Source organism: Aethalodelphis obliquidens, unplaced genomic scaffold (assembly GCF_003676395.1).
Source record: "Aethalodelphis obliquidens isolate GAN/ISIS:26980383/991018 unplaced genomic scaffold, ASM367639v1 scaffold61, whole genome shotgun sequence".
NCBI lineage: Eukaryota > Metazoa > Chordata > Mammalia > Artiodactyla > Delphinidae > Aethalodelphis > Aethalodelphis obliquidens.
Window position 1 is genome coordinate 4,131,775 of NW_020838005.1, and position 27,993 is coordinate 4,159,767.

The window sequence follows — 27,993 nt, forward strand, 5'->3', positions numbered from 1 at the left end:
GGATTGAGGGGAAAGAGGATGGAGCCAGGACAATAGGTGATTGGAAAACTGCGGGGAAACTCCGTCTTTCTAAGAGAAAAATGTCATTCACTGACTTTATTTTCAGAACCTCTACCCCGTGAGCGGTCAAATCTTGAGGCTTAGCTCTTGGTCTTATCTGCCTCCTTTCAGCCGCATCTGGCCTGCCTGAAAGTAGAAACCTGTTGTCTTCTTCACAGCTAGGCGTTCACTGAGCCAGTTACGGTACTTGGCACTTAGTAGGAGCTCATTAAATTTTGAGTGAACCCTAATTCCTCCACTATTCTCATTCTAGGTCCATCACCTACTGGGCACATTTGGTGCTGCACTTAACCTTAGCTGTAAGATGAAGATGAATAGAGCTGCTAATTCACAGGCTATTTTGCCAGGGTTAAATAAGTTAATGGGCAAGACTGGGCAAACCTCTGAACCTCAGTTATCTTCCAGATGTAAAGTGGGAATGATCTGACTCAAGGGAATTTCCCACAGCACTTAGTTTTGACCTGACTATTTCTCTTAACTTCATCTGACCGACTTCATTCTGCATCACTTAACTAAATTTATTTAGAACTAAGAAAGTGCCAGAGACTGTACCAGGAGCTGGTACACAAAGATAACAACAGTAGCTAATAATCAGTAAGTGCTTTAGGAATCTTTGGGCTTTGCAAAGGAAGAACCTAGCTCTGTCCTATAAATAGTCATTGTTTTCAGGCCCTCAGTTTTATTCTCTGTAAAATGGGAATGATGATACATATCTCATAGACTGTGGTGAAGAGTAAATGAAGTAAAACACATCAAATGTGCAAGAATGCCTGGCGTATAGATGTTACTGTAATGATTTTTTAATTTAACTTGAAAAATGAAAAAATGAGCTGGAAACCTAACGTATTACTAGTTAAAAAAAAAGGTAAACTAACAGTAAAGCTTCAAATGTGAAAAATAACTGCCTAGAAATCTTAGAGAGGCTACCTTACAAAAACATCTTACGCTAAGTGACCTTAGAATGTGCCTGGAGTTCCAGAGTTTAAAATAATATAAAAACCTCAGTTTTATTCTGCTAAAAACTACAATTCCCAGAATGCATCTTAGATAAGGCCTCCGGAATGGAGCCCGGCGCGCCTCACGGGATTCTTGAAGACTTGGTTTCGGAGAGAAGAGAGCTTTTAGCCTTGCAAGGGCGGGAGAATCTTGGAGACCGCCTTTCGGGTAGGCGGGGCAAACGCTAGTGCACAACCAATCACCGAGCCAGCCCCTGGACGCGCTGGGAAGCGGCCAATCGGAACTCACCTACTTCTGCCTGGACTGGCGCGCGAGAATTTGAATACAGTCGGGACCCCTGGCTCTGCTGAGGAGAGGTTGCCAGTCCGAGGGGCGGGTAAGTCCTGCGGAGGGTCGAGGCGTGGGGTGGAAGAGCCAGGAGACCGGGAGGTTCTGTGGAACGTGGAGGTGAATGTCAAGGAAAAAGAGCTTGTGCTCGGTGCTTGGCGCGTTCGCGGCTGGAGACCGAAGCCAGCGAGCGGGTGTCCGCACTTCCAGGTCACCGGGTTTCCATCTTTCTGACGCCGAGTTTTCTCGTCTTTTTGCTGAAAGTGTTTGGGGACAGAGGCGCTTTTCTCTCCTACCTTTCCTCATTCAGCCCCGGAAGGGTCTTGCCTTAAGCCGCAGCTCGACACGAATTCCCAGAAACCCAGGTCTTTCTGTTTGTTTGAAGCCAAGCTTGTGTAATTTTTTTTTTTTAATATACTTGATCCGAAGGAAGGGGAAGGGAAAACGCTATTGAGCAACATACCATCTGCCCGAGAGTTAACATGCGTGATTTTGTTTACCCGCAGTCTTAGGAGGTCAGAGTATTTTGTAAATAAGGAAACAAGCAGCTCCTCGACTAGAGAAATGAGAGAGGATTACGCTTCCCCGTTTTCTTGCTTCTGATGAAAAAGCTAGAGACGGTCTCTGCCTTCTTTGAACATGTAGGCTTTTGAGAAAGACAGTCAAACTAACAACAAGAAAATGTGCTAAACGGATACCAAGGAGGTGCAGGATGGAATGGAAGCCTAGGGCAAGAGCATCTAACAGCGGGAGGGGTAGGGGTGAGGGCAATGGCAAGGACAGCTGCCCAGAATATAAAGTGATTGAACTTGGTATGGGTTCATCAGGCTAATTGAGGGGAAAGTGTGTCCTGAAATGGGGTAAAATCCTTCCTCAATAGGATCATTTTCCGGCTTGAAACATGTAGTATTCCTGCTTAATTAGTTAATTAAATTGTACTGTCCCTGCTGAATTAGTTACTACTGTGATGTAGTGTTTTTCCTTTTCTTTTTTTTTTTTTTACCTTCATGGTTTAAACCTTTATTAAAGTGATTTGCTTTTTAAACCCATCCCCCCTTTTTTGGATCTTTATGGACCATTACCCATCTGAGAACTCTTTCAGACTTATAAAGTATAATTTTGATTTACTGATTTTTATACACATTGGATTAATTTGGTTATTATATTGTTCTGTTGCTTTTAGGAGTTCAGTTAAGAAGATGTCAACTTTAACTCCAAGGAAAAGGAAGCAGCATTCTTTGAACTGTGATAAGTGAGTCTCATCCTATGAGTAGAAACTGTTAAAAAAAGAAAAATTCACCATCTTGCATTTTTTATCTCCTCTCTTCTATCTCTAAGTATTTCCATTCTTCCATTCACCTACTCCTTGTGGCTACAGTAATACTTTATATTCTAATTCTAGTCTGGAAATACTGTAAGCTTTCATAATTAATTCTTTAAGGCCTTTGGAGGGACTCAGAGAAAGGGCTGTTTCCTATGGCTTGGAAATGTGGGTCAGATCTTTTATTACCTTGCTCCTTTCTGCTCTCTTATGTAATATTTAACATACTGTTTTGCATATAGTAGATACTCATCAGTAAGCAATCCTCTAAAGCTCTATACTCTATGTCATACCAGAGATATATATTATAGAACAGCCCTAAGTGGTCAGTTTATTACATAAAATTAATCATTTTAGGGAAATTATAGCAGGTATATGGCCAAAACTTAGAAATAGGTTTTAAAACACACACACACACACATATACATATACGTGCATCTCAAAGCTTCTCTGTAAACAGTGTTTGTTTTCACAAACATTGGAATCTTAGTTTTGAAAAATATTCAAATGCTTTGTTTGGTAAAGACAGAATTTGAGAATCCTGCTGTTAAACTACTAATGTATATGGATGGATGTTTGGTGGAGAAGATGCATTTTTAATATGCTTACAGGTAGAGCTGTTTATTGCTTAGCAGTAAATTGACATAGAAATGGAAGCAAAATAACTATATTTATCAATGGACTGTGTTTCTTTTCATAGCCTATTATCAGAAATTCCATCAAAGAAATTAATTTCGGACTTTACTGAAAATATATTTCCATCACCTAATAAAAAGCACATTTGCCAAAGCAGTGATAAAAATGAAGGAAAGATTCATTGCTCTCAACAAGGCCATTTCATTTCAAGTCCACTCAAAACGACTAAAACTAGATTGCCATCTGCAAATCAAGGTTCACCATTTAAATCTGCTGTGTCTACCATATCCTTTTACAACAAAGATAAGTGGTACCTCAATCCACTGGAGAGAAAGCTGATAAAAGAGAGTAGATCTATTTATCTAAAAACTAATAATGAAGATAGATCATATCCCAGTGTGACAGGAAAAATGCAGGGAAAACCAGCCTGCTCCAAGACGATGAACAAAAAACCACAGAAGTGTTTAACTGCTAAGTGTCAACCAGGATATAAGTGCATCAAGCCTGTGTCAAAGAATCCTAAAAATTCCAAGCAAAATCGAGTGGCCTATAAGCCAATTGTGGAGAAAGAGAATAATTGTTACTCAGCTGAAAATAATCTGAATGCTCCTCGAGTTCTAAGCCAAAAGGTCAAACCGCAAGTTACCCTCCAGGGAGGAGCGGCTTTTTTTGTTAGGAAAAAACCCTCTCTGAGAAAATTGTCCCTGGAAGATAAGCCATTACTGGGACTCACCCAAAAGAATAAATCAGAAGTTATTGAAGAGTCTGATGTGGAAACTGTCAATGAAAGAAGTTTTGAGACAAGGCAAGTGCCAAAGTGTTTGTTAGTAGAAAAAGAACTGAACACTGAGCTGCTGAGTGAAAGAAGTAAAAATGAAGAGAAATTAATAAAGGTAAATGTAAATATATCACTTTAAAAACTAAGCTGGCCATATAACAGAGCTTCAGTATACATTGTATATATGTAACTTTGAACAAAATTTGTTTTTTTTTTTTTATAAATTTATTTTATTTTTGGCTGCGTTGGGCCTTCCCTGCTGCACGTGAGCTTTCTCTAGTTGTGGTGAGCGGGGCTACTCTTCGTTGCTGTGCGCGGGCTTCTCATTGCGGTGGCTTCTCTTGTGGAGCACGGGCTCTAGGTGCACGGGCTTCAGTAGTTGTGGCTCGCGGGTTCTAGAGCACAGTAGTTGTGCACGGGCTTAGTTGCTCTGCAGCATGTGGGATCTTCCCAGACCAGGGCTCGAACCCATGTCCCCTGCCTTGGCAGGCAGATTCTTAACCACTGTGCCACCAAGGAAGCCCAAAATTTTGTTTTCTTTACAGTCTGTAGGACTGCTTTTATGAAGCCAAATAGTATCATCACTATAAAGAATTTAGAGACAGGGTAGAAAGATGGGCTTTTCCTCCCTTTTTTGGCTTACGGAAGCCTACCAACATTTTCTTGGCATTAAGGTTTACATCTCGTTAAGTTCCCTCATAACTGTGGTCCAGAGAAACTTAACTTTTACTTGGTAGTCTGTTTTTAGAAAGTAGAAATAACAAAATTCAGGTAGTAGATTTCCAGAGAATGAGCATATTTTTGTTTGTTTGTTTCAGCTCATTATTTAAAGTACTAGCTTATTCTAGAAAATTTAGAGAATACAGAGAATATAAAAAATATGTATCTTCTGTAATCCCACTACTTGGAGATGATCACTGTGAATGTATAGTTGGGTTTTTGTTTATTTTACATAGTGTGTTTTCATGGGTGCCATTCTATGCCTTTTTTTTTTTTTTTTTTTTGCGGTACGCGGGCCTCTCCCTGCTGTGGCCTCTCCCGTTGCGGAGCACAGGTTCCGAACGCGCAGGCTCAGCGGCCATGGCTCATGGGCCCAGCCGCTCCGTGGCATGTGGAATCTTCCTGGACCGGGGCACGAACCCGTGTCCCCTGCATCGGCAGGCGGACTCTCAACCACTGCGCCACCAGGGAAGTCCTCTATGCTTTTTTGATTGTGCTCCTATTTGTCCCAGCTGGCCTAGACTAGTGCTGTCTGATAGAATACCAATACAGGTAATTTAAAATCTTCTAGTGGCCACATTAAGATAGTTTCTAAAAAGTTTAACGCAGTATGTTTTAAATGTTACTGTTTCTATGTTATCAATATAAAAAGTTATTAATGAGATATTTTGCATTCTTTTTTTGTACCAAGTCCTTGAAATCCATGTTTATTTCCACTTGCAGCATGTATCAATTGGGACTAGCCATGTAGCAAGTTCTCATTAGCTGCTTGTGGCTGGTGGCTACCATAACAGACAATGCAGGTCTATACCTTCTATTGTTGACCTCTTGTCAGTAAGGAGAGAAAGGTGGTTTTCTTCCATGTAGCCAAGGGCAGAAAGTAGTTGAGGCAACAGGCCTTAAGAAGGGCTCCCAGTTTGGCGACTTCCGTGTCTGTGGTGACTTGTTTATGTTCATCACAACCCTTGCAGCTGTAGGCTTTCACATACACTCTGAGGCTCATATACTGCTGAGCAATTCAAACTCTCTCTGTAGTCATTTCCCTCCTCACCTCCTCTTATTGTTCTCATTGCCTCCTCCCAAATTCAACCCCAGTTCCTACCTCTTGTAGTCACCTACATTTCAGATCTCAATGGCAAAGATTATAATTGGTGGCCAGTGGACCAGGTCCAGCCCATGGATGTTTGCTTGGCCTACATAATGTTTAGAGCCAGCATTTTTTTTTTAAATGTAAGGTAACAGATTTCTGGTGTTTCATGAAAAATTGAACTCTGGCAAAGCTAAGCCCACATTCCTGCATGGCAGTAATCTCCTGGAACAGAGTATCAGGCTACCATTTGACAGGTATGAGCTCTTCATTTCCTTCCACTAAATCAACGTATGGATACATATCTAGATCAGTCCAGTTTTGCTGCTAATTTCATTTACCTGCTGCCCTTGTAAGCATTTCTATCAAGTATTGCCAAGTATATTGTTAAATGGAGCGTGTTCTTGCTTGCCTAAGCCATAACAGCAATTCTACTAATTCTTCATCTTGTTTCTGACAAACAAAAACAAAAACACCCCTATATCTTGATAGGGGTTTTGGGTTTGGGTTACAGGATATATAAGTTTATGAAAAATTCATCAAACTCTGTATCTGTGCATGTCAGTGTATATAAATATAACTCAGTTTTTAAAAATCTAGGGCACAACTCAAGCTAAAATTAATTCTCAATCCAATGAAGCAAAGTGCATGTAGGGGAGGGGTCCTCATTAGTATTCTGCATATCCATTTGATAATGAAGAAACAGTCTTGTTACAATGACATGATGATTTCTCTGCAGTACTCTTCTGACTTTTTTTTCTGAGCTTCATTTTAAGGGGTTAGGTTTTGGGTTCTGCCTAGTTTTTAGTAGTTTGAGAAGCTGGGCATTTGTGCATCTTAAATTTGTGGAACTGGGCTCTGTTCTCTCCCTAAGGTTTTGTTAGATACCCACTACTAGTATTCATCTCTGCTAGACGAGGGTGAATCCTGTTTTTCATTAGAGGGTGCATAACCTTTCCCCAACTCCTTATGGACCCCTGAGAAGTGGCAAACTGATGGGTTGTCTCACCTTTTCTGAGATGTTATGATGTTGAATGAGTTCCTCTTTAATCAAAAGTTTTTTCCTTTTCCCCCAAGCTATGTATTCTGAGTCTCACCAAATAAATAGTGTTAGTCTCTGCTACTGCCCCAAAAGTGGGAGTTTAGAAGCCTCTCCAACTACCCCAGAATGTTCTTTTTCTTTCCTTGCCTCCCTGATTTTAAAGCTTGTGACAGAAGGTTGTTCCTTTTCAGTTTTGCAGCTGCTGGGGAAATTTTTGCTATTTTCACTAATTTTGTTGTTGTTGTTCAATTCATTTTTGTAGAAGGGATGTTCTATAATCTTCATTCTGTCTTCTTTGTCAGGAAATAATACATTTTTGACAGGATGACAAATTATGGACTTAAATATGCACACTCTGTCTTTTAAAATATTACATTTAGTAGATATAAAAGGAATTTTCCTTAAAATAGACTGAAAATTGAGAATTTAAAGTCATTATGAAATATAATTCATAATAAACTACATACTCTGTTTTAGAAGCAGATCTGTTGGGATTCATTCACTAAATAGAAAATGATTAAGAATTATAGGTTTCCTTAATTTTACTTATTCATTATTTTCAGGATGCATCAGATAGAGTCATTTCTTCAAGGGAATGTAAAACCGATGAAAATAAGAGTTTTTCTTCAGAGGAGTCTTTCAGTGAGAACAAGGCAGGTAAGTAAGAGAAAAGTTTTCTTCTCAAAATGAGTTTATTTGCTTGTAATAATGCTTCATTACATGTGTCAATATGAAATTATATACAATAATATTTTGGTTTTTTTAAATATTCACTATCTGTGACCTGTATCTTTGTGTTTATTTTGGTAACACTGTTTTCTATGATAAGCAGTGCAGTGCATTTTATGGAGGAGACAAAGAGACCTTAGGCTGGAATTTAAGACAAAATACTGATGATTAATTGGTCTGTGAGATGTGGCCAAGTTACTTAAGCTCCCTAGGGCCAGGTGTTCTTATCATACATACCCTACCTACATTTTACCCCCAATAATAGGAGGGAGTGAAAACAATTTGTTATATATCTATGATCAAAGCCCAGTTGTAAGCAGAATTTAAAAGGCCATAAAAGGGCACTGAATTGGGCATCAGGAACCTTGGGGTTTTGTCTAGATCTGCCACTAATTAACTGTGTAATCTAGGGAAGAAATCTCTAAAGTAAGGGGTTAGTCTTAATTTTTAAATTTCTCTTAGTCCTGAAATCCTATTATTAACTTATGGTGTCACTGTTCACTTAAACAGTATTTACTAAACTATGAATATATAAAGAGGTTGATTAACATTCTACTTACCAGCCAGATTCTTTGTAACTTTAACTTGTTCATTATATCTATAAATTTGGAAATAAATTAAAATTCTAGAAGTAGATATGCAGAATATAGTGAGAAACTGTAGCTCACAGGAAGAAAACAAAGATAAAACTAAAAGCAAAATAGCCCTTAAGAGGATCTAATGATATAAGGATATATCGAATGATGATTCATAATGGTTATTCTGAGATATACTGTTAATAACTAGTACTTATTAGCTGCTGAATATGTACCAGGCAGTGCTAAATGTTTAGTATGCTTTCTGTTTTCCATGGGTTGTGCTATCCCTGATATGACAGAACATGTAGCAGAAAAATAATAACGGCTTTTCATTTACAATAGTTATAAAATTTTCTTTAAAAATAAATTTATTTTAGTACATTAAGTCCATTTAAGGACTTTTATTTAATAAATAAAATATAATACAGATGGTACAAGGGACTTCCCTGGCGGTCCAGTGGTTAAGACTCTGTGCTTCCACTGCAGGGGGCACAGGTTCTATCTCTGGTTGGGGAACTAAGATTCTGCATGCCACTCTGCATGAGCAAACAAACAAAAATAAGAACAGATGGTACAAGCATATGGCAAAATTCACAAAGGTAGTAAACAAATGATAAAACCTTATTACTTAATAACTAATTTATCATTTAATTCTTACAACAACCCTAGGAAATAAGTTTGTATGACCATTTCACAGATGAGGAAACAGACTTAAGGTTAAGTAACTTATCCATAGCAGGTCAGATTCTCAACTGTCTTGGCCTTGTTTCTAGAGAATGAGCTCTAATTATTTTTCAGTGCAAAGTTAACAGTTTGCTCTTTTACTAGATAGCATACTTTCAACGTACTATTTTTCTCTAATCAACTACTATTTAACTTTTTTCTTTCTTTTCCTTTCTTTTTTTTTTTTTTGGCCATGCCACGTGGCTTGTGGGATCTCAGTTCCTGGACCAGGGATTATACCTGGGCAGTGAAAGCTCCGAGTCCTAACCACCAGGGAACTCACACCTTTTTTCTTTTTTTTAATAAGCTTTTTATTTTGTAGTAATTTTAGATTTACAGAAAAGTTGTAAAGATAATACAGAGAGTTCCTGTATTACCCTATTTCCCCCTTTGTTAGCATCTTAAATTACTGTGGTACCTTTGTCAAAACTAAGAAACTTAGATAATTGGTATGTTCCTATTAACTAAGCTCTAGATTGTATTTGGATTTGATCAATTTTTCCATTCATGTCCCCTTTCTGTTCTAGGATCCACCCTGGGGATCATATTGCATTTAGCTGTCATGTCTCCCTAGTCTCCTCTGGTCTGTGATATTTTCTCAGTCTTTTCTTTGTTTCCATGTTTTTCACGACCTTGACATTCTTAAGGAGTCCTGGCCAGATATCTTATCTGGATGTTCCTGAACCTGGGTTTGTCTGATGTTTTCCTCATCATTAGACTGGGGTTATGGGTTTGGGGGAAGAATGCCACTGAGGTGAACTGCCCTTCTCACCACATCGTATTGGGTGCTGATGTCCACATGACATTACGGATGATGTTAACCTCTGTCACTTGGTGAAGGTCAGGTTTGCCCTATTTCTCCACTGTAAAAGTTACCCTTTTTCCTTTCCCAAACTCTATTCTTTGGAAGTAAGTGACTAAGTCTGGCCTGCCCTTTCAGGGAGGGGTGGGGATTAAGTTTCATCTCCTAGAGAGGAAGATTTTTCATATATTATTTGGATTCCTTCTTTTTTTTTTTTTAAACAATGTTCCCTTATTTTATTTTTAAAAATAATCCTTTATTTTTTATTTTTTCCTAGATTTATTTTTGGCTGCATTGGGTCTTCATTGCTGTGCGTGGGCTTTCTAGCTGCGGCGAGCGGGGGCTACTCTTCATTGCGGTGCACGGGCTTCTAATTGCGGCGGCTTCTCTTGTTGCAGAGTATGGGCTCTAGGCGTGTGGGCTTCAGTAGTTGTGGCTCGCGGGCTCTAGAGTGCAGGTTCAGTAGTTGTGGTGCACAGGCTTAGTTGCTCTGCGGCGTGTGGGATCTTCCTGGACCAGGGCTCGAACCCGTGTCCCCCTGCATTGGCAGGCGGATTCTTAACCACTGAACCACCAGGGAAGCCCAATGTGGATTCCTTCTGTAAGGAAGAGTTGTCTTTATTTTACTTTTTTAGCTGCGTCGGGTCTTAGTTATGGCACGCGGGATCTTCATCGTGGCATGTAGAATCTTTTGTTGCAGTGCACGGGCTCTTCGTTGTGGCGTGCAGGCTTCTCTCCAGTTGTGGTGTGTGGGTTTTGTCTCTGTAGTTGTGGCGCACAGGCTTCAGAGTGTGTGGGCTCTGTAGTTTCTGGCACGCGGGCTCTCTAGTTGAGGCGCACAGGCTCAGTAGTTGCGGCATGCAGGCTTAGTTGCCCCGCGGCATGTGGGATCTTAGCTCCTCGACCAGGGATTGAACCCTTATCCCCTGCACTGGAAGGTGGATTCTTTACCATTGGACTACCAGGGGGGTCCCTATTTATTCAATCTTTAAATAAATAAATGGACTCCTGGATATTCATCAGTATGCACTCATTAATATTTTATATTTTGGGTTAAAATTTAATACTACATTATTTATATATTCTGTTGCTCATATTGTTTCAGCTTTGACCATTGGGAGATATTTTCAGGTCAGTTCTCTTTGACCTGTCCCCTTCTTTTACTTTTTGAGCACTTCCTTCTTACTTTCTGTCACTACAAGATGCTCCCAGCTCATCTTGCGTTTGCCTTGACGCAGTCCTAGACTCGGCCACTTCTCCAAGGAACCCTAGTTCCTTCTATTGGGGAATATAATTTAGAAACCAAGTTCTGGACTTGGTGTGCTTGTTGCTACTGGAGTGTCGTGGCTCCTAGGCCCTCTCAGCAGACAGAGCTAGAAAATATCAATATATGTATGTATCCTAATCCATGTATACACACACATCTACAATTGTTTGTGTATCTCTCCATGTGTACATATGCTAAAGAAACATAAGTTCAAACTTGATGTCTCTGACTAATCCAGTCCCTCGGGTTATCCCTCCCTTCCTTCTTGGTTTGTCTGTAACTTCTCTCAGACAGTGAGAGAGCTGGCTCCTCCCCGTCACTGTGCACCTACTTAGTTAAGTACAGTCCCAATATACCTGCAGGGCAGTTTCAGTATTAACTCATTCTCCTGTGAGAAACAGATTTACCAGCGTATACCATTTAAATACAGTCCTTTTGTCTTTAGCCTTCTAATTTCTAGTCAAAACGTTGTTTTGTAAAGTTACTTAGGTCATCTTTCCTTTCTTCCATTGTCTCCTTCAATGCAGTTCTCCATGCAGTTCTAATGCAGTTAGATTCATTTGTCACAGCCTGCATTCCATCTTGGGATCCCTCAACATCATGGTTGATTTTTTTTTAATACATACATTCAATTTTACTCTTTGTTATATATAGTTCTATGGATTTTGCAAGTGCATAGAGGCATGAATCAACCCCTCCAGTACCCTACAGAACAGTTCTCTCATCCTAAAATTTCCCTTGTGTGTATCCTTTGTAGTCATCTATTCTACCCTTCTTCATCCCCCTGGCAACCGTTAATCTGTTTTCTGTCCCCATGGTTTTACCTTTTCCGGTAAAAATGTCACACAAATGCAGTCGTGCAGTAGGTAGACTTTTGGGTCTGACTTCTTTCACTTAGTAAAATGCGTTTAAGGTTCATGTGTGTTGTTGCATGTATTAATAGTTCATTCCTTTTTTTTTTTGCTGAACTATGGAATTACCATACATAGTCTGTTTATCCATTCCTCCATTAAAGGCCATCTTGGTTGCTTTCAGTTTTTAGCAATTATGAATAAAGCTGCTATAAACATTTGTGTACATGTTATTCTGTGGACATAAGATTTCATAACACTTGGGTTAAGACCTACAAGGATGATTGCTGGGTTATGTGGCAAATCTATGTTAAACTTTATAAAAAAAACTGCCAAAATGTTCCATAGCAACTGTGCCATTTTGCATTCCCACCTGCAATGAATGGGAGTTCCTGTTACTCCCCATTCCCTCCAGCATTTGTTATTGTCAGTTTTTTGGATGTTAGCCATTCTAATAGGTGTGCAGTAATAGCTCATTGTGCTTTTAATCTGCATTTCCCTAATGACAAATGATGCAGAACATCTTTTCATGTGTTTATTTGCCATCTATATGTCTTTGGAGAAGGGTCTGTTCAGATCTTTTGCCCATTTTTAATTGGACTTTTTTTTATTATTATTGAGTTTTAAGAGTTCTTTTTATATTCTGTATACAAATCTTTGATCAGAAATATGATTGAAAGTATTTACTCCCTAGTCTGTGGCTTGTCTTTTTATTCTCTTAACAGTTTTTGCAGAGCAAAACACTTAAATTTGATAAAGTCTAACTCATTTAATTTTTCTTTCATGTATTGTATGTAAAAAATTATTACCAAACCCAAGTTCATGTGGATTTTTCTTCTAGAAGTTTTATAGTTCTACATTTTGCATTTAGATCTGTGATCCGTTTTGAGTTAATTTTTATGTGAGTGTTGTCATCTTTTTTGAATGTGGATGTCAAATTGTTCCAGCACCATTTGATGACTTTCTTTTCTCCATTGAATTAACTTATGTCTCTTTGTTAAAAATCAGTTGACTGGATCTGCGTGGGTGTTTCCGGGCTCTCTATTTTGTTCCATTGATCTATTTGTCTATCCCTTTGTCAATACCATACTGTCTTGATTACTGTTAAGTCTTGAAATCAAGTAATGTGAGTATTTTGGTCTTATAAACCTTTAAACTCTTATGCTTTAAAGCTTTAAGTTTATTCTGTGATACAAATTATTGTCACCTTTTTCCCTACAAGTTTCTCCTGAGACCCTTGTCTATCCCATCTTCACCGTGTCTTCAGTCAACACAAAAAGGTAAGTGTCACTCTTATTTTAATGTTCAAGGTTTAACTGTGAGTCCACTGGGTCTCTTTTTCTTTCTTACACTATTTAATTTGGAGAACACTGTTTTTCTTCCCCATTAAAGAGATATTAAGAATAGAAGATGAAATCAGATCCTCTCATAGAAACTTCTTAAGAACTTGAAGAGCTGAGAGAAGGAAAAGACCTTTGTGGACTTGGATAGTAATAATTGCTACATTTTTATATAGTACCTGACCCATAATAAGTAGTTTATATCCATTATTTCACTTATCCCCACAACAACCTAGAAGATTGATGCTATTATTACCATTTTCAGCTGAGAAAACTGTTTGTAATCCAGCCACAGTTGCACAGCTATTAGTTGGCAGAGCCAGGACTAGAATCCATATTTTAACCAAAGCCCATTAGGCTGTATCGCCTCCCCTGTGTGACAACATATTGATAATAGTTCATGTTTAATGGGCGTTTACAACCTCATGGTGTAGATACCATCATTACCCCATTTATAGATGAGGAGACTCTGGCCAGAGGAGTAAGTAACTTGCAGCAGCTTAATGCTGTTATAAATCCCAGCTGAAGCTACCACTATCCTGCTCAAAACTAAAACTGGAAGTGCGGGAGGCATGGGTACATGTGAGCATAAGTGTAAAAGCTCTGAAAAAGAAGTTTCTTATAGTCTGAACGTCTCATCTCGCTAAACAGCTTTGGTTCTCTTCTTCCTATTTGATGATAAACAACTAAAGGTATTGAGCAAGGTACTTCCTATGTAAGTTCTCCTACTCTTAGGGCATCTCACCCTAAATTGCCTTGGAGATTGGGTTGGGTGGGCAACTTTTCCGCTTCAAAGTCCATATTCCTAGTTTTTTTCACCCTTCCCTTTTCTCATCTGTCTTCTTTCATGACTATTTATTGAGGATTGAAACCTACCACAATTAGCTAATAGCATATAAACTAATTTAACGTAGCATAAGGAGATATTAGGAGACTGTTGATTGAATCATTTGAAATTTGCTCATTATGTAGGACCTAAAAAATCAGATATCATCAATTTCTTGTGGTTTAATCTATGAGTTTTACTTTAGGTAGGTTACAGATTCTTTGGATTTGTAGTCTCACGTTTGGCAAACATTTATAGAGTACCATGTGGTATTGAACTACACCGAGTTTTAGAGATGTGAAGGTAAATAACACATGGTCCTGCTATCAAGGAAGTTATGGTTAGAAGAGGACAGGCATTTAAACAAATACATATAATAAACTGTTAAAATTGCTAGGATAGAAGTAAAGAGATTGCGGTCACGCATGCAGAGATGGGAAGAGCTGAGGTACTTAGCAAACGTTGTATAAGGGGTGGAGGGGGTCAGCGACCTAGACAAGTGTTTTTTATATTACAGGCACTAGTAGTTTATCAAATCAGTTTAAGGGTATCACATCTAGCATTTTTTTAAAATGGAATAATGCATCTCTCACGTAGTAAGTGTATTTAGTGAATCCTTTTTTTTTCAGTTATATATATGTATCTGTATTGGTCATTATGTGGAATATATTTCTCACCATAGGTTTGTCAAGTCAGTTTGAAAGCCATTTTCTAGTCAGATGCTAGCAGGACACCTTGGGTTAGCATAAAGCGTTAGATAGGGGCTTTTTTCCAGTGTTTTTTCATTTGTCAGTGTCAGCTTCTGTTTGAACCCCTTGCATTGGGTACTTGGTTTTTTTCCTTGCCTCTACTCTCTAGAGATTTCTATTTCTTTCATCCTTGGAAAAAGGTCATTTCATTATAAGGCAAGGGTTACAAACTCAGTGCCTACAGAGCCAGCCAGGCTGGGCAGAGACTGGAGCCAACTGGAGAAGCATGCCCCACCTAAAAGAGCATGTGCTGTGTAGCTCTAACTAGTAGATTCTTTGATGAAACAGAGGTCTAATGATCTTACAGTGTCTCTTGCAATGTTGGAAATACGCATTTTTAAGTGGAATCTCTAGATTTTAAAATATTGGTAGCTAATCCAAAGTTTTAAACTCTGTGTGAGTTGATCAAAACATTTGCTAGCTGGTTTTGGACGAAGGGCTCCTGTTTGCAATCTCTATAAGCCAGTCCAAGCGTTCTCTCCTAATGCGAAAAGGTTGCCTCAACAACATCTATCCAGCCAATTTTTTTTTTTTTTCTCTCTAAGAATTTGAGAATAGTAGGGTGCTGCTTTAGGCATGCAGACTAGCGAGTGTATTAGCCTCACACTCACTGACCCCGTAAAAAGTTGTTGGATCATAATGTGCTGGTGACTGACTTCCTGTGGGTCTGTGAGATTCAGTATTAGAGTCTACTTATCTGCTGTGGTATTCCAGGAGTTTCTTTATGCCTACGTGGGTCCTAAGGTTTGATAAAGCAAGAAAAGATTAAATTTTAAGGGTGACATCAACTTACAAAGAAATCCTGCATATATGCAGCTGATACTGTAGATGAAATCCCTTCGACGTGGTGTTAGAAGACAGGGATTTGAGTCTTTCTGCCATTCTTCACTAGTTACTTTACCTTGAGTAGTTTACTGATCCCGTCTGAGTGGGCCTCAGGTTTCTCATTGTTTCTAGCCCTATTACTTCATCAAGTTATGTCGATAGAAAGCCCTAAAAATTGCAAAGTCCTCTGCAAATGTTATATACATTTCTTTTCTTTTCATTATAATTTGTCAAATATTTTTAAATTATTAAATAATACTTACCAACTTTCTACTTCAAGATCTCTAGTTGAAGAACAGTCTTCTGTGGGATCCGTCACGTCTACTAACTTCTTGAAACAAATCAATATACAGAAAAATACTAATACCAGAGATGCAAATAAAGAAACAAAAGACCAGCTCGTCATTGTGAGTAAATTTAAAACAAAGCTCCTCCTGTACATGGCTCTCACATATAGAACCTGAAGTCTGACGTGTTGTCTAAGCATAGTTACTGGGGGTTATAGATATTCTGAGTTTGTAAATGCTACCTTTGCTGTAGTGGCAGCATTTAAAGCTAATCAAGTACATTTTTGAACTGATGGTGTTGGGCAGTCCTAGCAACGTAGTAGAATGCTGATGAATGAGCTGCCTCTGGATAAGGAAAATTATTATTGATCTATAAAAGACTTAATGAGAATAGCAACATTGCATTAGACATGGGTTTGGCAGACTATGGCTATGGGCCAAATCTGGACCAAGGTCTATGAGCTAAAAATGGCTTTTACATTTTTAAAGGGTTGGAAAAAAAGAATATGTGTGTCCTGCAAAGCCTAAAATGTTTACTTTCCGGCCCTTGGTAGAAAGTTTGCAAACGCCAATATAGACAATTCAAAATTTGGTATTTTTCAGTAGCATTAAGCAATGCCTTATGAGATACAATGGGAATTAATAAGCCTTGACATTGAATATCCCTGAATTCTCTATATTCATTAATTTATCTGTGCTTTTCCTGAACTTTTACTATGTATTTTACTTATTTTTTATCAACTCTTGGGGAAAAGACTTTCAGACTCCTAACCACTTAAGGAAAAAATACTATATAATGAATGTATAAGTCCTGAAATTTTTGCCCTGCCTCTTTGAAATGAGGCTTTTTTAGGCCTCTCGTATAAGAGCTTAATAAGGAAGTTCCATTGTTCATCTTAGCTATAATATTTATGATTTAATCTTATTGCTTCCTAGAACTATGGGTCCAGCTAAAGAATCTTGATTTTTTTTCCACTGTCCAAAGAGGCAGTTTCACTTCTTTCATCACTATTGGATGTTTAGGGCTCTTCTCATTCCATCTTGTTTGTGCTGAGAGAGAAGAAGATAGAGTAACCAGACTTCATTCAGTATTTCACCTGTGCCAGCATAAAAAAAAAAAATGAGGACAAATTTGAATGAATGGACAAATTTACATGAACTAAATGTAGAGCTAACTGTGATGTGTTTAGATAGGCTTTTTTTTTTTCCTCTTCCAATTGTAGGACGCTGGTCAGAAACATTTTGGAGCCACCATGTGTAAGTCTTGTGGCATGATCTACACTGCTTCCAACCCCGAGGATGAACTGCAGCATGTTCAGCATCACCACAGATTTCTGGAGGGAATCAAATATGCAGTAAGTAAGAAAAATAGTCGTTTCCATTTGTTCTAAAAAGTGAAACTGCTTTAAAAGATACATTTTTTTTGCCTAAATATGGAAAGATCTATGTGTCCAAAAATATTTCATCATCTGCAATTTTGTTGTCCTTAATATTAGAGACTGATGTATTTAAAAGTTAAGTTTTAATAAAAGTGCCACTTCAAACCTCCTGTCCTAATATAAGAGAAGCTATTGTTCTAGGTTGAGTGAACACCCTGCATCCTTACCTCTAGCTTTCAGAGCTGAGCAGTCAAGATACAAAACTCAAAGACTTGAGGAGTTTCTCCTTTCCTCACTTTAGTTTCTTCTTTATAGATAACCTTAGAAAAACAGCTTTTCTACGACTTCTCCAGGCTTTTTCTTTACTGAGAAGAGAGGTCCCACCTCTTCATCAAGCACCCTCCTACTCCAAATACATCCTATTGTTGGCCTTATCTTTATGACTACACCTGCTACTCAAATGCACTCCCTTTTTCCCCTATTTTTATTGCTGTAGTTCATGCCTTCATAATACTTTTAGCCTTATTTATTAAAACTCTGCTTGGTGACTTCCCTGGCAGTCGAGCAGTTAAGACTCTGTGCTGCCAGTGCAGGGGGTGCAGGTTCGATCCCTGGTCAGGGAACTAAGACCCCACTTGCCGCTGGTGCAACCCCCCAAAAAAAAACCCCTCTGCTTATCCCACCCATGCCCCACCTTCACACCCCTAATAATTCATTGTTTTTTCTCTATATTCCTATGAAGGGCTCTTATTTGACTTCAACTTATTTTATAATAGATTGTTTACATGTCTCCTGATAGGGTGTCAGCCCCTGGAGGGCAGACACTTTGTTTTAGGCATCTTTTATTTCCCTTACCACATTCCTGTAGTTGGGTTTTATCTTTTTTTTTTTTGGGGGGGGGGTTACGCGGGCCTCTCACTGTTGTGGCCTCTCCCGTTGCGGAGCACAGGCTCCGGACGCGCAGGCTCAGCGGCCATGGCTCACAGGCCCAGCCGCTCCGCGGCATGTGGGATCCTCCCGGACCGGGGCACGAACCCGTGTCCGCTGCATCGGCAGGCGGACTCTCAACCACTGCACCACCAGGGAAGCCCGGGTTTTATCTTTTTTATATCATTCATTGTCCATCTTTTTGTTCTCTCCAGACCATATTATTTAATTTTTTTCCCTCTTCAGATTAAACTGTGACTTTTTTTTTCCTTTGGCAGGGCTGGAAAAAAGAACGTGTTGTAGCAGAATTTTGGGATGGGAAAATTGTGTTGGTCCTGTCACATGATCCGAGTTATGCTATCAGAAAGGTGTGGAACATTAGTTTTTCTTTTCTTTTTTTAATTGAAGTGTAGTTGATTTATAGTGTTACTTTCTCAATCTTTGTTTTCCTCCTACTCTCCCCATTCTCTGCCAAGAAATCAACCTATGTTGAACTGTAAAATACCTTTGCTTATAGATAATCTGCTGTACTTCGGTACAGTTGTAAGGAAGACTTTCATAGTATGTCATACAAAATTAAACTTACAGTTACAAGACAAAGGAGTGTCAGGTGGAGATTAAAGAAAACAGATAAGGCTCTATAGCTTATCTTTTATCTACAACTTCAATTTGTGAGAGAGAAACTAAACTTTTTAATATTGAGAAATTAATGGCTCCAGAGTCTAGTTCTTATGTTGGTGTTGCCTTTGTTTCTTGGGCTGGATGTTTAGCCCCAGTGAACAATGAATAAAGCTGAAAAAAATCGTCCTACTCCTTATCCCTCCCAAGGGTCTGAATTTCTGTCTGCTGAAAGCAATCTTCAAAATAGTTTCTTAAAACCCTGTTTCCAAAGTGGCAGAAACATGCATCAATAGTGAAATAATTTTGGGATTGTGTAAATTTAGGAAGTAGAGATAAAAGAGGCTAAACTGATGGTAATCATACTTTTTGTGTATATAAATATGTATATTTTCTATTATACTTTTTCAAACAAATTCACATCTTTTGGTTTTTAACATCATTAGGTCGAAGATGTCCAAGAACTTGTCGATTATGAATTGGGCTTCCAGCAAGTTGTTCCCAGATGTCCAAACAGAACTAAAACTTTTCTCTTTATTTCTGATGAAAAGAAAGTAGTTGGGTGTTTAATTGCAGAGCCCATCAAACAGGTATCGTATATGTCTAATAAGTTGCTGGTATAATTTGTGAGCAAAATAAAGTAGTTGGGAGAAAGGCATTTAAGAATGCTACCATTAATGAATTTTTCCTTCTAAAATATCCTTGACCTTATAGATAATTGAAGTCATTTTTTTCTATTATATCTGGTATTTTGCCTTATATAAGCAGGATAAGTCAGTCTTAAGTTCATGTTGTCTTTTATATACCTGGACTATAAAGTGTAGTATTTTAAATAAGCTCAGTTATTGAACATGTGGCTTAGTGCAGGTTAATATATCTGGCAAAATAGTCCTTACTTGTGCCTTAATTAGAATCTACTTTGGATACTAATTAGCAGTGTTCTAGCAGAGGAGCAAACAATAGCCCATGGGCCAAGTGTGGCCCTCCACCTGTTTTTGTAAATAAAGTTTTATTGACACACAACCATGCTCATTCATTTCCATATTAATCTGTGGTTGCTTTTGTGCTACAAAGGTAGGGTTGAGTAGGTGCAAAAGAGACCACGTGGCCCAAAGAGCCTAAAGTATTTACAATTTGACCCCATACAGAAAAAGGTTGCCAACACTTGTTCTACAATAGAGATATATAGTTTTTGCCTTTCAAGGAGCTTACAGGGTAATCTTTAGCTAGGAAGACATAGTTCAAATGTGTTCTTTGAACCTGACTTTATAATGTACCACACTTATGTCTCCTTCCTTTTAAAAATACTTATCTGTCTCAGTACATCTTGAAATTATGCCCTTAGTCCTTTTTATTATTTGAATTTTATTAATTTTTTTATACAGCAGGTTCTTATTAGTTATTTTATACATATTAGTGTATATACGTCCATCCCAATCTCCCAGTTCATCCCACCACCAACCTCCCCCCCACCCCCGCTTCCCCCCTTGGTGTCCATATGTTTGTTCCCTACATCTGTGTCTCTATTTCTGCCTTGCAAACCAGTTCATCTGTACCATTTTTCTAGATTTCACATATATGCGTTAATATACGATATTTTTCTCTTTCTGACTTACTTCACTCTGTATGACAGTCTCTAGGTCCAGACACGTCTCTACAAATGACCCAATTTCGTTCCCTTTTATGGCTGAGTAATGTTCCATTGTATATATGTACCACATCTTCTTTATCCATTCGTCTGTCGATGGGCATTTAGGTTGCTTCCATGACCTGGCTGTTGTAAATAGTGTTGCAGTGAACATTGGGGTGCATGTGCCTTTTTGAATTATGGTTTTCTCTGGGTATATGCCCAGTAGTGGGATTGCTGGGTCATGTGGTAGTTCTGTTTTTAGTTTATTAAGGAACGTCCATACTGTTCTCCATAGAGGCTGTATCAATTTACATTCCCACCAACAGTGCAAGAGGGTACCCTTTTCTCCACACCCTTTCCAGCATTTGTTGTTTGTACATTTTCTGAATGTGAAGTGATACATGCCCATTCTTACTGGTGTGAGGTGATACCTCATTGTAGTTTTGATTTGCATTTCTCTAATAGTTAGTGATGTAGGGCAGCTTTTCATGTGCTTCTTGGCCATCTGTATGTCTTCTTTGGAGAAATGTCTATTTAGGTCTTCTGCCCATTTTTTAATTGGGTTGTTTGTTTTTTTAATATTGAGCTGCATGAGCTGTTCATATATTTTGGAGATTACTCCTTTGTCTGTTGATTTGTTTGCAAATTTTTTCTCCCATTCTGAGGGTTGTCTTTTCATCTTGTTTATAGTTTCCTTTGCTGTGCAAAAGCTTTTAAGTTTCATTAGGCCCCATTTGTTTATTTTTGTTTTTATTTCCATTTCTCTAGGAGGTGGGTCAAAAAAAGATCTTGCTGTGATTTATGTCAAAGGGAGTTCTTCCTATGTTTTCCTCTAAGAGTTTTATAGTGTCCAGTCTTACATTTAGGTCTTTAATCCATTTTGAGTTTATTTTTGTGTATGGTGTTAGGGAGCATTCTAATTTCATTCTTTTAATGTAGCTGTCCAGTTTTCCCAGCACCACTTATTGAAGAGACTGTCTTTTCTCCATTGTATATCTTTGCCTCCTTTGTCATAGATTAGTTGACCATAGGTGCGTGGGTTTATCTCTGGGCTTTCTATCCTGTTCCATTGATCTATATTTCTGTTTTTGTGCCAGTACCATATTGTCTTCATTACTGTAGCTTTGTATCTTACTCCTTTTTATACGTGCCTTCCCTTTTTTCCCCTCATTTCTACCATCTTTCTTATTTTCCTTTTTTCTGCATTTCATCTCATATATATATATTTATACACACACACACATATACATATATAGTCTCTTGTGTGTTTATCAGACAGTAGAGAGAGAAAAGCAGTTGGTTTGTACTATGGGCTGTAAAAGTGATTAACTTGGCCTTTTCTTTCTTTGATCTTTTTCTTTTTTAAAATAAATTTGTTTAATTATTTTTGGCTGTGTTGGGTCTTCGTTGCTGAGTGTGGGGTTTTCTCTGGTTGTGGCAAGCAGGGACTACTCTTCGTTGCAGTGCGCAGGCTCTCATTGTGTTGGCTTGTCTTGTTGCAGAGCACAGGCTCTAGACGCACAGGCTTCAGTAGTTGTGGCTTGCGGGCTCTAGAGCACAGGCTCAGTAGTTGTGGCGCACAGGCTTAGTTGCCCCGCAGCATGTGGGATCTTCCCAGACCAGGGCTTGAACTCATGTCCCCTGCATTGGCAGGCGGATTCTTAACCACTGCACTAGCAGGGAAGCCCACAATCTACATTTACTGGGACGTAATCCCATCATAAGTTGAGGAAGATCTGTATAGCCAACTAACTCATACATATACTCTTCTATTCATTCTCGTTTCAGAAGCAAAGTTTTCTCAGTGGGGGTTAAAACTTAATATACACCTATCAAAACAGCTACAATAGAAAATAGTGACAATAGCAAATGCTGGTGTGGATGCAGGGAAACTAGATTTCTCATACACTGTTGGAGGGAACGTAAAATGTTACAGCCCCTCTGGAAAAAGTTTGGCAGTTTCTTAAAAAACTAATCATACATTTACCATATGACCCAGCAATCATACTCCTGGGCATTTATCCCGGAAATGAAAACTTATGTCTACACAAAAACCCACACCTGAATGTTTACAGCAGCTTTATTTGTAATAGCCAAAACCTGGAAACAACCAAAGTGTCCTTCAGTAGGTGAGTGATTAAACAAACTGGTACATCCATACAATGGAATATTACTTAGCAATAAAAAGGAACAGACTTGATATATGCAACAACTTGGACGGGTATCAAGGGCATTGTGCTGAGTGAAAAAGAGCCATTCTGCAGAAACAGAGACTCAGACGTAGAGAACAAACGTATGGACACCAAGCAGGGAAAGTGGTGGGTGGGATGAATTGGGAGATTGGGACTGACATATATACACTAATATGTATAAAATAGATAAATAATAAGAACCTGCTGTATAAAAAAATAAAAAAAGCCATTCTCAAAGGGTCACATTCTGTATGAGTCCATTTGTATGATATCCTCAGAATGTCAGAATTTTAGAGATAGAGAACAGATTGTGGTTGCCAGGGTTTAGGGATGGTGGGGGGCAGGGAAATGGGTGTGATTATAAAGAGGTAGCAAGAGGAAGAGCTTCGTGATGATGCAGTAGCTCTGTATTTTGATTGTGGTGTTGGTTAAATCAGTATTCAGGTATGATGAATTGTCATGGAACTATACACGCACATTGTACCCATGTTAATTTCTTGCTTTTGGTGTGGTACTATAGTTATGGAAGATGTAACTGTTGGGGGAAATTGGGTGAAGGATACATGTCCTCTTTGTACTATTTGTCAACTTCCTCTGAATCTATATTCAAAATAAGAAGTTTAAAGAAAAATTTAAATACCAAATTTCATAGTTTATATGCAAAAACCTTCTTTAGTGTTATTAGTTTTTTATAATATCAAATGTACATTTTAGGATGGAGAGAATGGGAGAAGTTTATGTACTTTATTAGAAGTAAGAGTCTTTTATAATTTTTTTAAATCAACACAAGACAGTTTCACAATGGTATAATACACTAGGATGTGGGGATATCTCAACACCACTAGTAATTTTTAAGCGTTGTGTGACTATAAATGGGCAAGAATTCAAGAAATAGCAAAGAATTTTAACATTTTTGTGAAGGTAGGGTAAGATTAATTTTAGGTACTTAAATTTTGTTTAAAGAATGGTTTTTAAAAAGAAATGTGAACTCAGCTGTATTGTTAGCTCTAGATGCTTCTGTGTATCATTGCAGGCCTTCCGTGTCCTGTCTGAACCAACTGGTCCAGAATCCCCAAGCTCTAAAGAATGTCATAGGGCTTGGCAATGTTCAGATGTACCAGAGCCTGCAATCTGTGGGATAAGTAGAATTTGGGTCTTCAGATTGAAGAGAAGAAAGCGCATTGCAAGACGACTGGTAGATACTCTAAGGTAAGAAATAAAATAAAATGGATTAGACCCAGATTAGCTTTCCAAGAACCTTTCCCGGCTCATGAGCCAAAGGGAATGATGTTGGTAAGACACTTCTATATAAATACTACCAAAGTCAGGCTAAGGCAATGCTGGCACTGAAAAAAAAAAAAAAAGAACTAGATATACTCAATTGCGGGCACAACATTCCAAGTCTGAAACATTCTAGCCCAGTGCTTTTCAAACTACCTGTGGTCAAAGACTGGATTTTGTTACAGACCAACACATTAATAAAGTAAAGATAAATTGCTAGGAAACAAACAAATGGAAAAATGGAAGCCCAAATTTTTAGTAGATTCAACAGATGTAAAATTACATTTAAATAAATCTATAAAAACAAAATAGAAGTTTAAAAAAAAGAATTTTGGGGACTTCCCTGGTGGTCCAGTGGTAAAGAATCTGCTTTCCAATGCAGGGGACGTGGGTTTGATCCCTGGTCAGGGAACTAAGATCCCACATGCCACGGGGCAACTAAGCCTGTGCGCCACAACTATTGAGCTCATGCGCCTCAACTAGAGAGCCCGCGTGCTGCAAACTACAGAGCCCATGCACTCTGGAGCCCATGCGCCACAACTAGAGAGAAAACCCGAACGCCGCAACTAGAGAGAGAAAACCCACGCACCTCAACAAAGAGCCCACATGCTGCAACTAAGACCCAATGCAGCCTAAATAAATAAATAAATATTTTTTAAAAAAGAATTTTAGAAATTGTACATATAAATATTTTTTATAAAAAGAATTTTAGAAATTGTACATGTTTATTGACCATGTGTGACTAGGTAATTAATAAAGACTTACTGTAACTCACAAGTGTAACTAAATGTAAAAGTAAATTAGCAAGACAGCCCACAGAATGAGAAAATATTTGCAAATCATTTATCTAATAAGAGTCTAGTATATCCAACATATATAAAAGAACTCTTACAACATGCAAAAAGACAACCCAATTTAAAAATAGGCAAAGGATTTCAATGTATTCTATATTCTTCCAAAGCAGAAATACAAATGGCTGATAAGCATGTGAAGCTATGCTCAACATCCTTAGCTATAAAGGAAATCACAAATCAAAACCATCATGAGATACCACTTCACAGCCACTTGGATGACTAAACGAAAACAAAGGGAGAATAACAACTGTTGGTGAGGATGTGGAGGAAACTGTAATCCTTGTATGCTGCTGGGAGGAATGTAAGATGCTACAGCTGCTGTGGAATCTAGTCTGGCAGTTTGTCAAGAAATTAAACTGTTACCATATGACCCAGCAATTCTGCTCCTACAAGTATACTCAAGAGAAATGGAAGCATCTGTCCACGCAAAAACTTATACATGAAGGTTCATAGCAGCATTATTCATAATAGCTAAAAAAAATTGTAAACAACCAAATTCATGATTAATGGATAAACACAATGTGGTACATCCATACAACACTACAATAGGATATTCAGCCACAAAAAGGAATGAAGTTCTGATACGTGCTACAACATGGATGAACCTTGAAAATATTATGCTAACTAAAAAAAGCCATTCACAAAATACCCCATGTTATTATATGATTCTGTTTATAGAAAACATCCAGAAGAGGCAAATCCATAGATAGAAAGTAGACTAGCTGTTCCCAGAGACTGAGGGAAGGGTGAATGGAGGGTGACTGCTAATGGCTACAGGGTTTCTTTGGGTGATGAAATGTTCTTGAGTTTTGTGCAATTTTTGAATATACTAAAACCACTGAACTGTGTGTATTTCTAAATGGTGAGTCTTTGGTATATGAATTCTCCCTTTTAAAACTACAGTATGCACACTTTGTACTAACACTGTATATTGGTACTTAGTTGATAATGGGACAAATGAGTTTGCTTCTTTCTTGCCTGTTAATTACCTAATCTAGGTTAGATAGATGAGTGTCACAACACTTACTCTCTCAACCTCTATCTTTAAGATAACAGATTACAAACCAATGACTCCACTTTGACAAAACCAAGGACCACACTTTGAGTAGCACTATTCTAGCCTTTGGGTTCCATACACTTTTTAAGAAAGAACACCAAGACCACCACAGGGCTGCAGTCCTAGGCCTCAATCCTAGGCCCCCACCATACCTTACAAAGGGGAGCAGTGAGAGAAGTTGGTGTCTGTAAAGATTTTATTTCATAGTTAATTGTGAAATACCTCTATTTTCTATATTTTATGTTGAGATACATAAATTTGGTATGGAGAATACCAGTATATAACCTGGTATGTATTTCTTAATAACAAGGATATTCTCTTATATAAGGACAGATCAGATATCAAATTTGGGGTATTTAATATCCCAATATAATGCTATACTATCTAATGTATAGTCGATATTTCAGTTTTGTCATTTGTCTCAAATGCCCTTCATAGCATTTTTTTTTCCTGTTCAGGATTACATATTGCATTTAGTCAAAATATCTCTTTAGTCTTCACACAGTTTCTTAGCCTTTCTTTGTCTTTCAGGACATTGAAGAATTTGAAGACTACAGGCCAGTTATTTCATAGACTATCCCTCAGTTTTGTTGAATTGTTTCAGCTATTTCATTTTATTGCTTTTAATCCTAGTTGAGCTGGATCAAGGAGCGTTGTAGTCAAAATGCAGATTAGTTTTTGCCTTCTTAAAGCTCTGAGTGTGTGATGTAGTTCAAAAGAATATAGTTATTGGTTAAAATATATATATATATTTTTTTTTTTTGCGGTACACGGGCCTCTCACTGTTGTGGTCTCTCCCGTTGCGGAGCACAGGCTCCGGACGTGCAGGCCCAGCGGCCATGGCTCACGGGCCCAGCCGCTCCGCAGCATGTGGGATCCTCCCGGACCGGGGCACGAACCCGTGTCCCCTGCATCGACAGGCGGACTCTCAACCACTGCGCCACCAGGGAAGCCCAAAATAATTATTTTTTGTTGTTATAGCTACCTGTGGCTTTTAACTAGCAATATTGTCTCATATTAGTTGCTTACTATCACGGATCACCTAGAGTCAACCAGATGGTTTGTGTGGCTCCCTTTGCCTCTTGGCAGAACTTTTTCTGGGCCTTAGTTTTCTCATCTGTGAAATGATATTAGACTTCCACCTGTAAAATACAAGGCATTGAGTCATTTTACCACTTAATAAAATAATGTTGGTTTTAATCAAGAATATGTAAAGAGATTGAAATTTTTTAATTGGATTACTTTAAAATATTGATATAATTGTGCTTATGTTTAATCAAAATTTTAAGTTGTTTCCATTGTTAAATTATCTTTTTTCTCTTTTTTAGGAATTGCTTCATGTTTGGCTGTTTTCTCAGCACGAATGAAATAGCATTTTCTGACCCAACACCAGATGGCAAGTTATTTGCAACCAAGTACTGCAACACCCCTAATTTCCTTGTATACAATTTTAATACTTAAAGCCAATTTCAACTATAGAACAGTTACTATATGGATGAGTTCAGACAGCCCATTATCATAAAATACAAACTATTTAACAAATATCAAAATAAAAATACTAAGACACACACACATATACAGAAACCTGCCTCAGTTTTGTTCCTTATGAATTGAAAAGTCAGGGGTAAATTCGTTGAAAATTATCTAGGGATGCAAAGAAAGGAAAAATCTTTGGATGATGTATACTGACTAGCACTCTGAATCCTTAGTTATGAAGCTTGGTAGCTATAGCTGGAAAATACTTTCCTTCTATGTAAGAACATTGACAAAGCAAGGTGGTTTTCCACAGAAATGTGACCACTTATGATTTATAAAGCACACCTTGGGGCCAGAATTTTCTCGTGCCTGATCAGAAGCAAAGAGGAGAATTTAAAGACAGGCAAATAATTTCCATCCCCATTTTTTTAAAGGTAATTCCTGAATTCGTACACAAAATTCTCACTTTATAGGCACGTGGCTGTAGCAACTCAGTTTGAGTATATTTAAAGTATTTTGAGTTTCTAATTTGTACCAGGGAAAGATGGTGAAGAGTAAGATTTCCATATCCTTTTGTATAGAATTCTAGAGCTTAATATTTTTATCTTTTTAAAAATCATTAATCAAAACACACTTGTCATCAGATTTAATTAAACTTAGTAATTGCACTATTG

At 38.1% G+C, this 27,993-nt stretch overlaps 1 protein-coding gene across 2 annotated transcripts; it reads left to right on the forward strand.

Moving 5' to 3' along the window:
- The first annotated feature begins 4 nt into the window (after positions 1-4).
- Positions 5-27,990, forward strand: ESCO2 (establishment of sister chromatid cohesion N-acetyltransferase 2). Of its 2 annotated transcripts, none has more exons than XM_027088048.1 (11): positions 5-1,393; positions 2,528-2,596; positions 3,366-4,194; positions 7,492-7,585; positions 13,101-13,158; positions 15,899-16,025; positions 17,129-17,260; positions 18,490-18,579; positions 19,276-19,419; positions 23,685-23,860; positions 27,172-27,990. In XM_027088048.1, the coding sequence occupies exons 2-11, from the start codon at positions 2,544-2,546 to the stop codon at positions 27,302-27,304; spliced, it is 1,836 nt and encodes a 611-aa protein (XP_026943849.1). In that variant the 5' UTR covers positions 5-1,393; positions 2,528-2,543; the 3' UTR covers positions 27,305-27,990. The 2 variants fall into 2 exon arrangements, with proteins under 2 accessions (XP_026943849.1, XP_026943847.1); XM_027088046.1 differs by lacking the exon at positions 5-1,393 and adding an exon at positions 1,536-1,554.
- Positions 27,991-27,993: the final 3 nt, after the last annotated feature.

Bases quoted from the DNA above. Each gene is read 5' to 3' on its own strand.
- ESCO2 (XM_027088048.1), top strand. From the start codon at position 2,544: ATGTCAACTTTAACTCCAAGGAAAAGGAAGCAGCATTCTTTGAACTGT. The intron at 16,026-17,128 runs GTGAGTAAATTT...TTCCAATTGTAG, and splicing joins CAAAAGACCAGCTCGTCATT to GACGCTGGTCAGAAACATTT. The intron at 19,420-23,684 runs GTATCGTATATG...GTATCATTGCAG, and splicing joins TTGCAGAGCCCATCAAACAG to GCCTTCCGTGTCCTGTCTGA.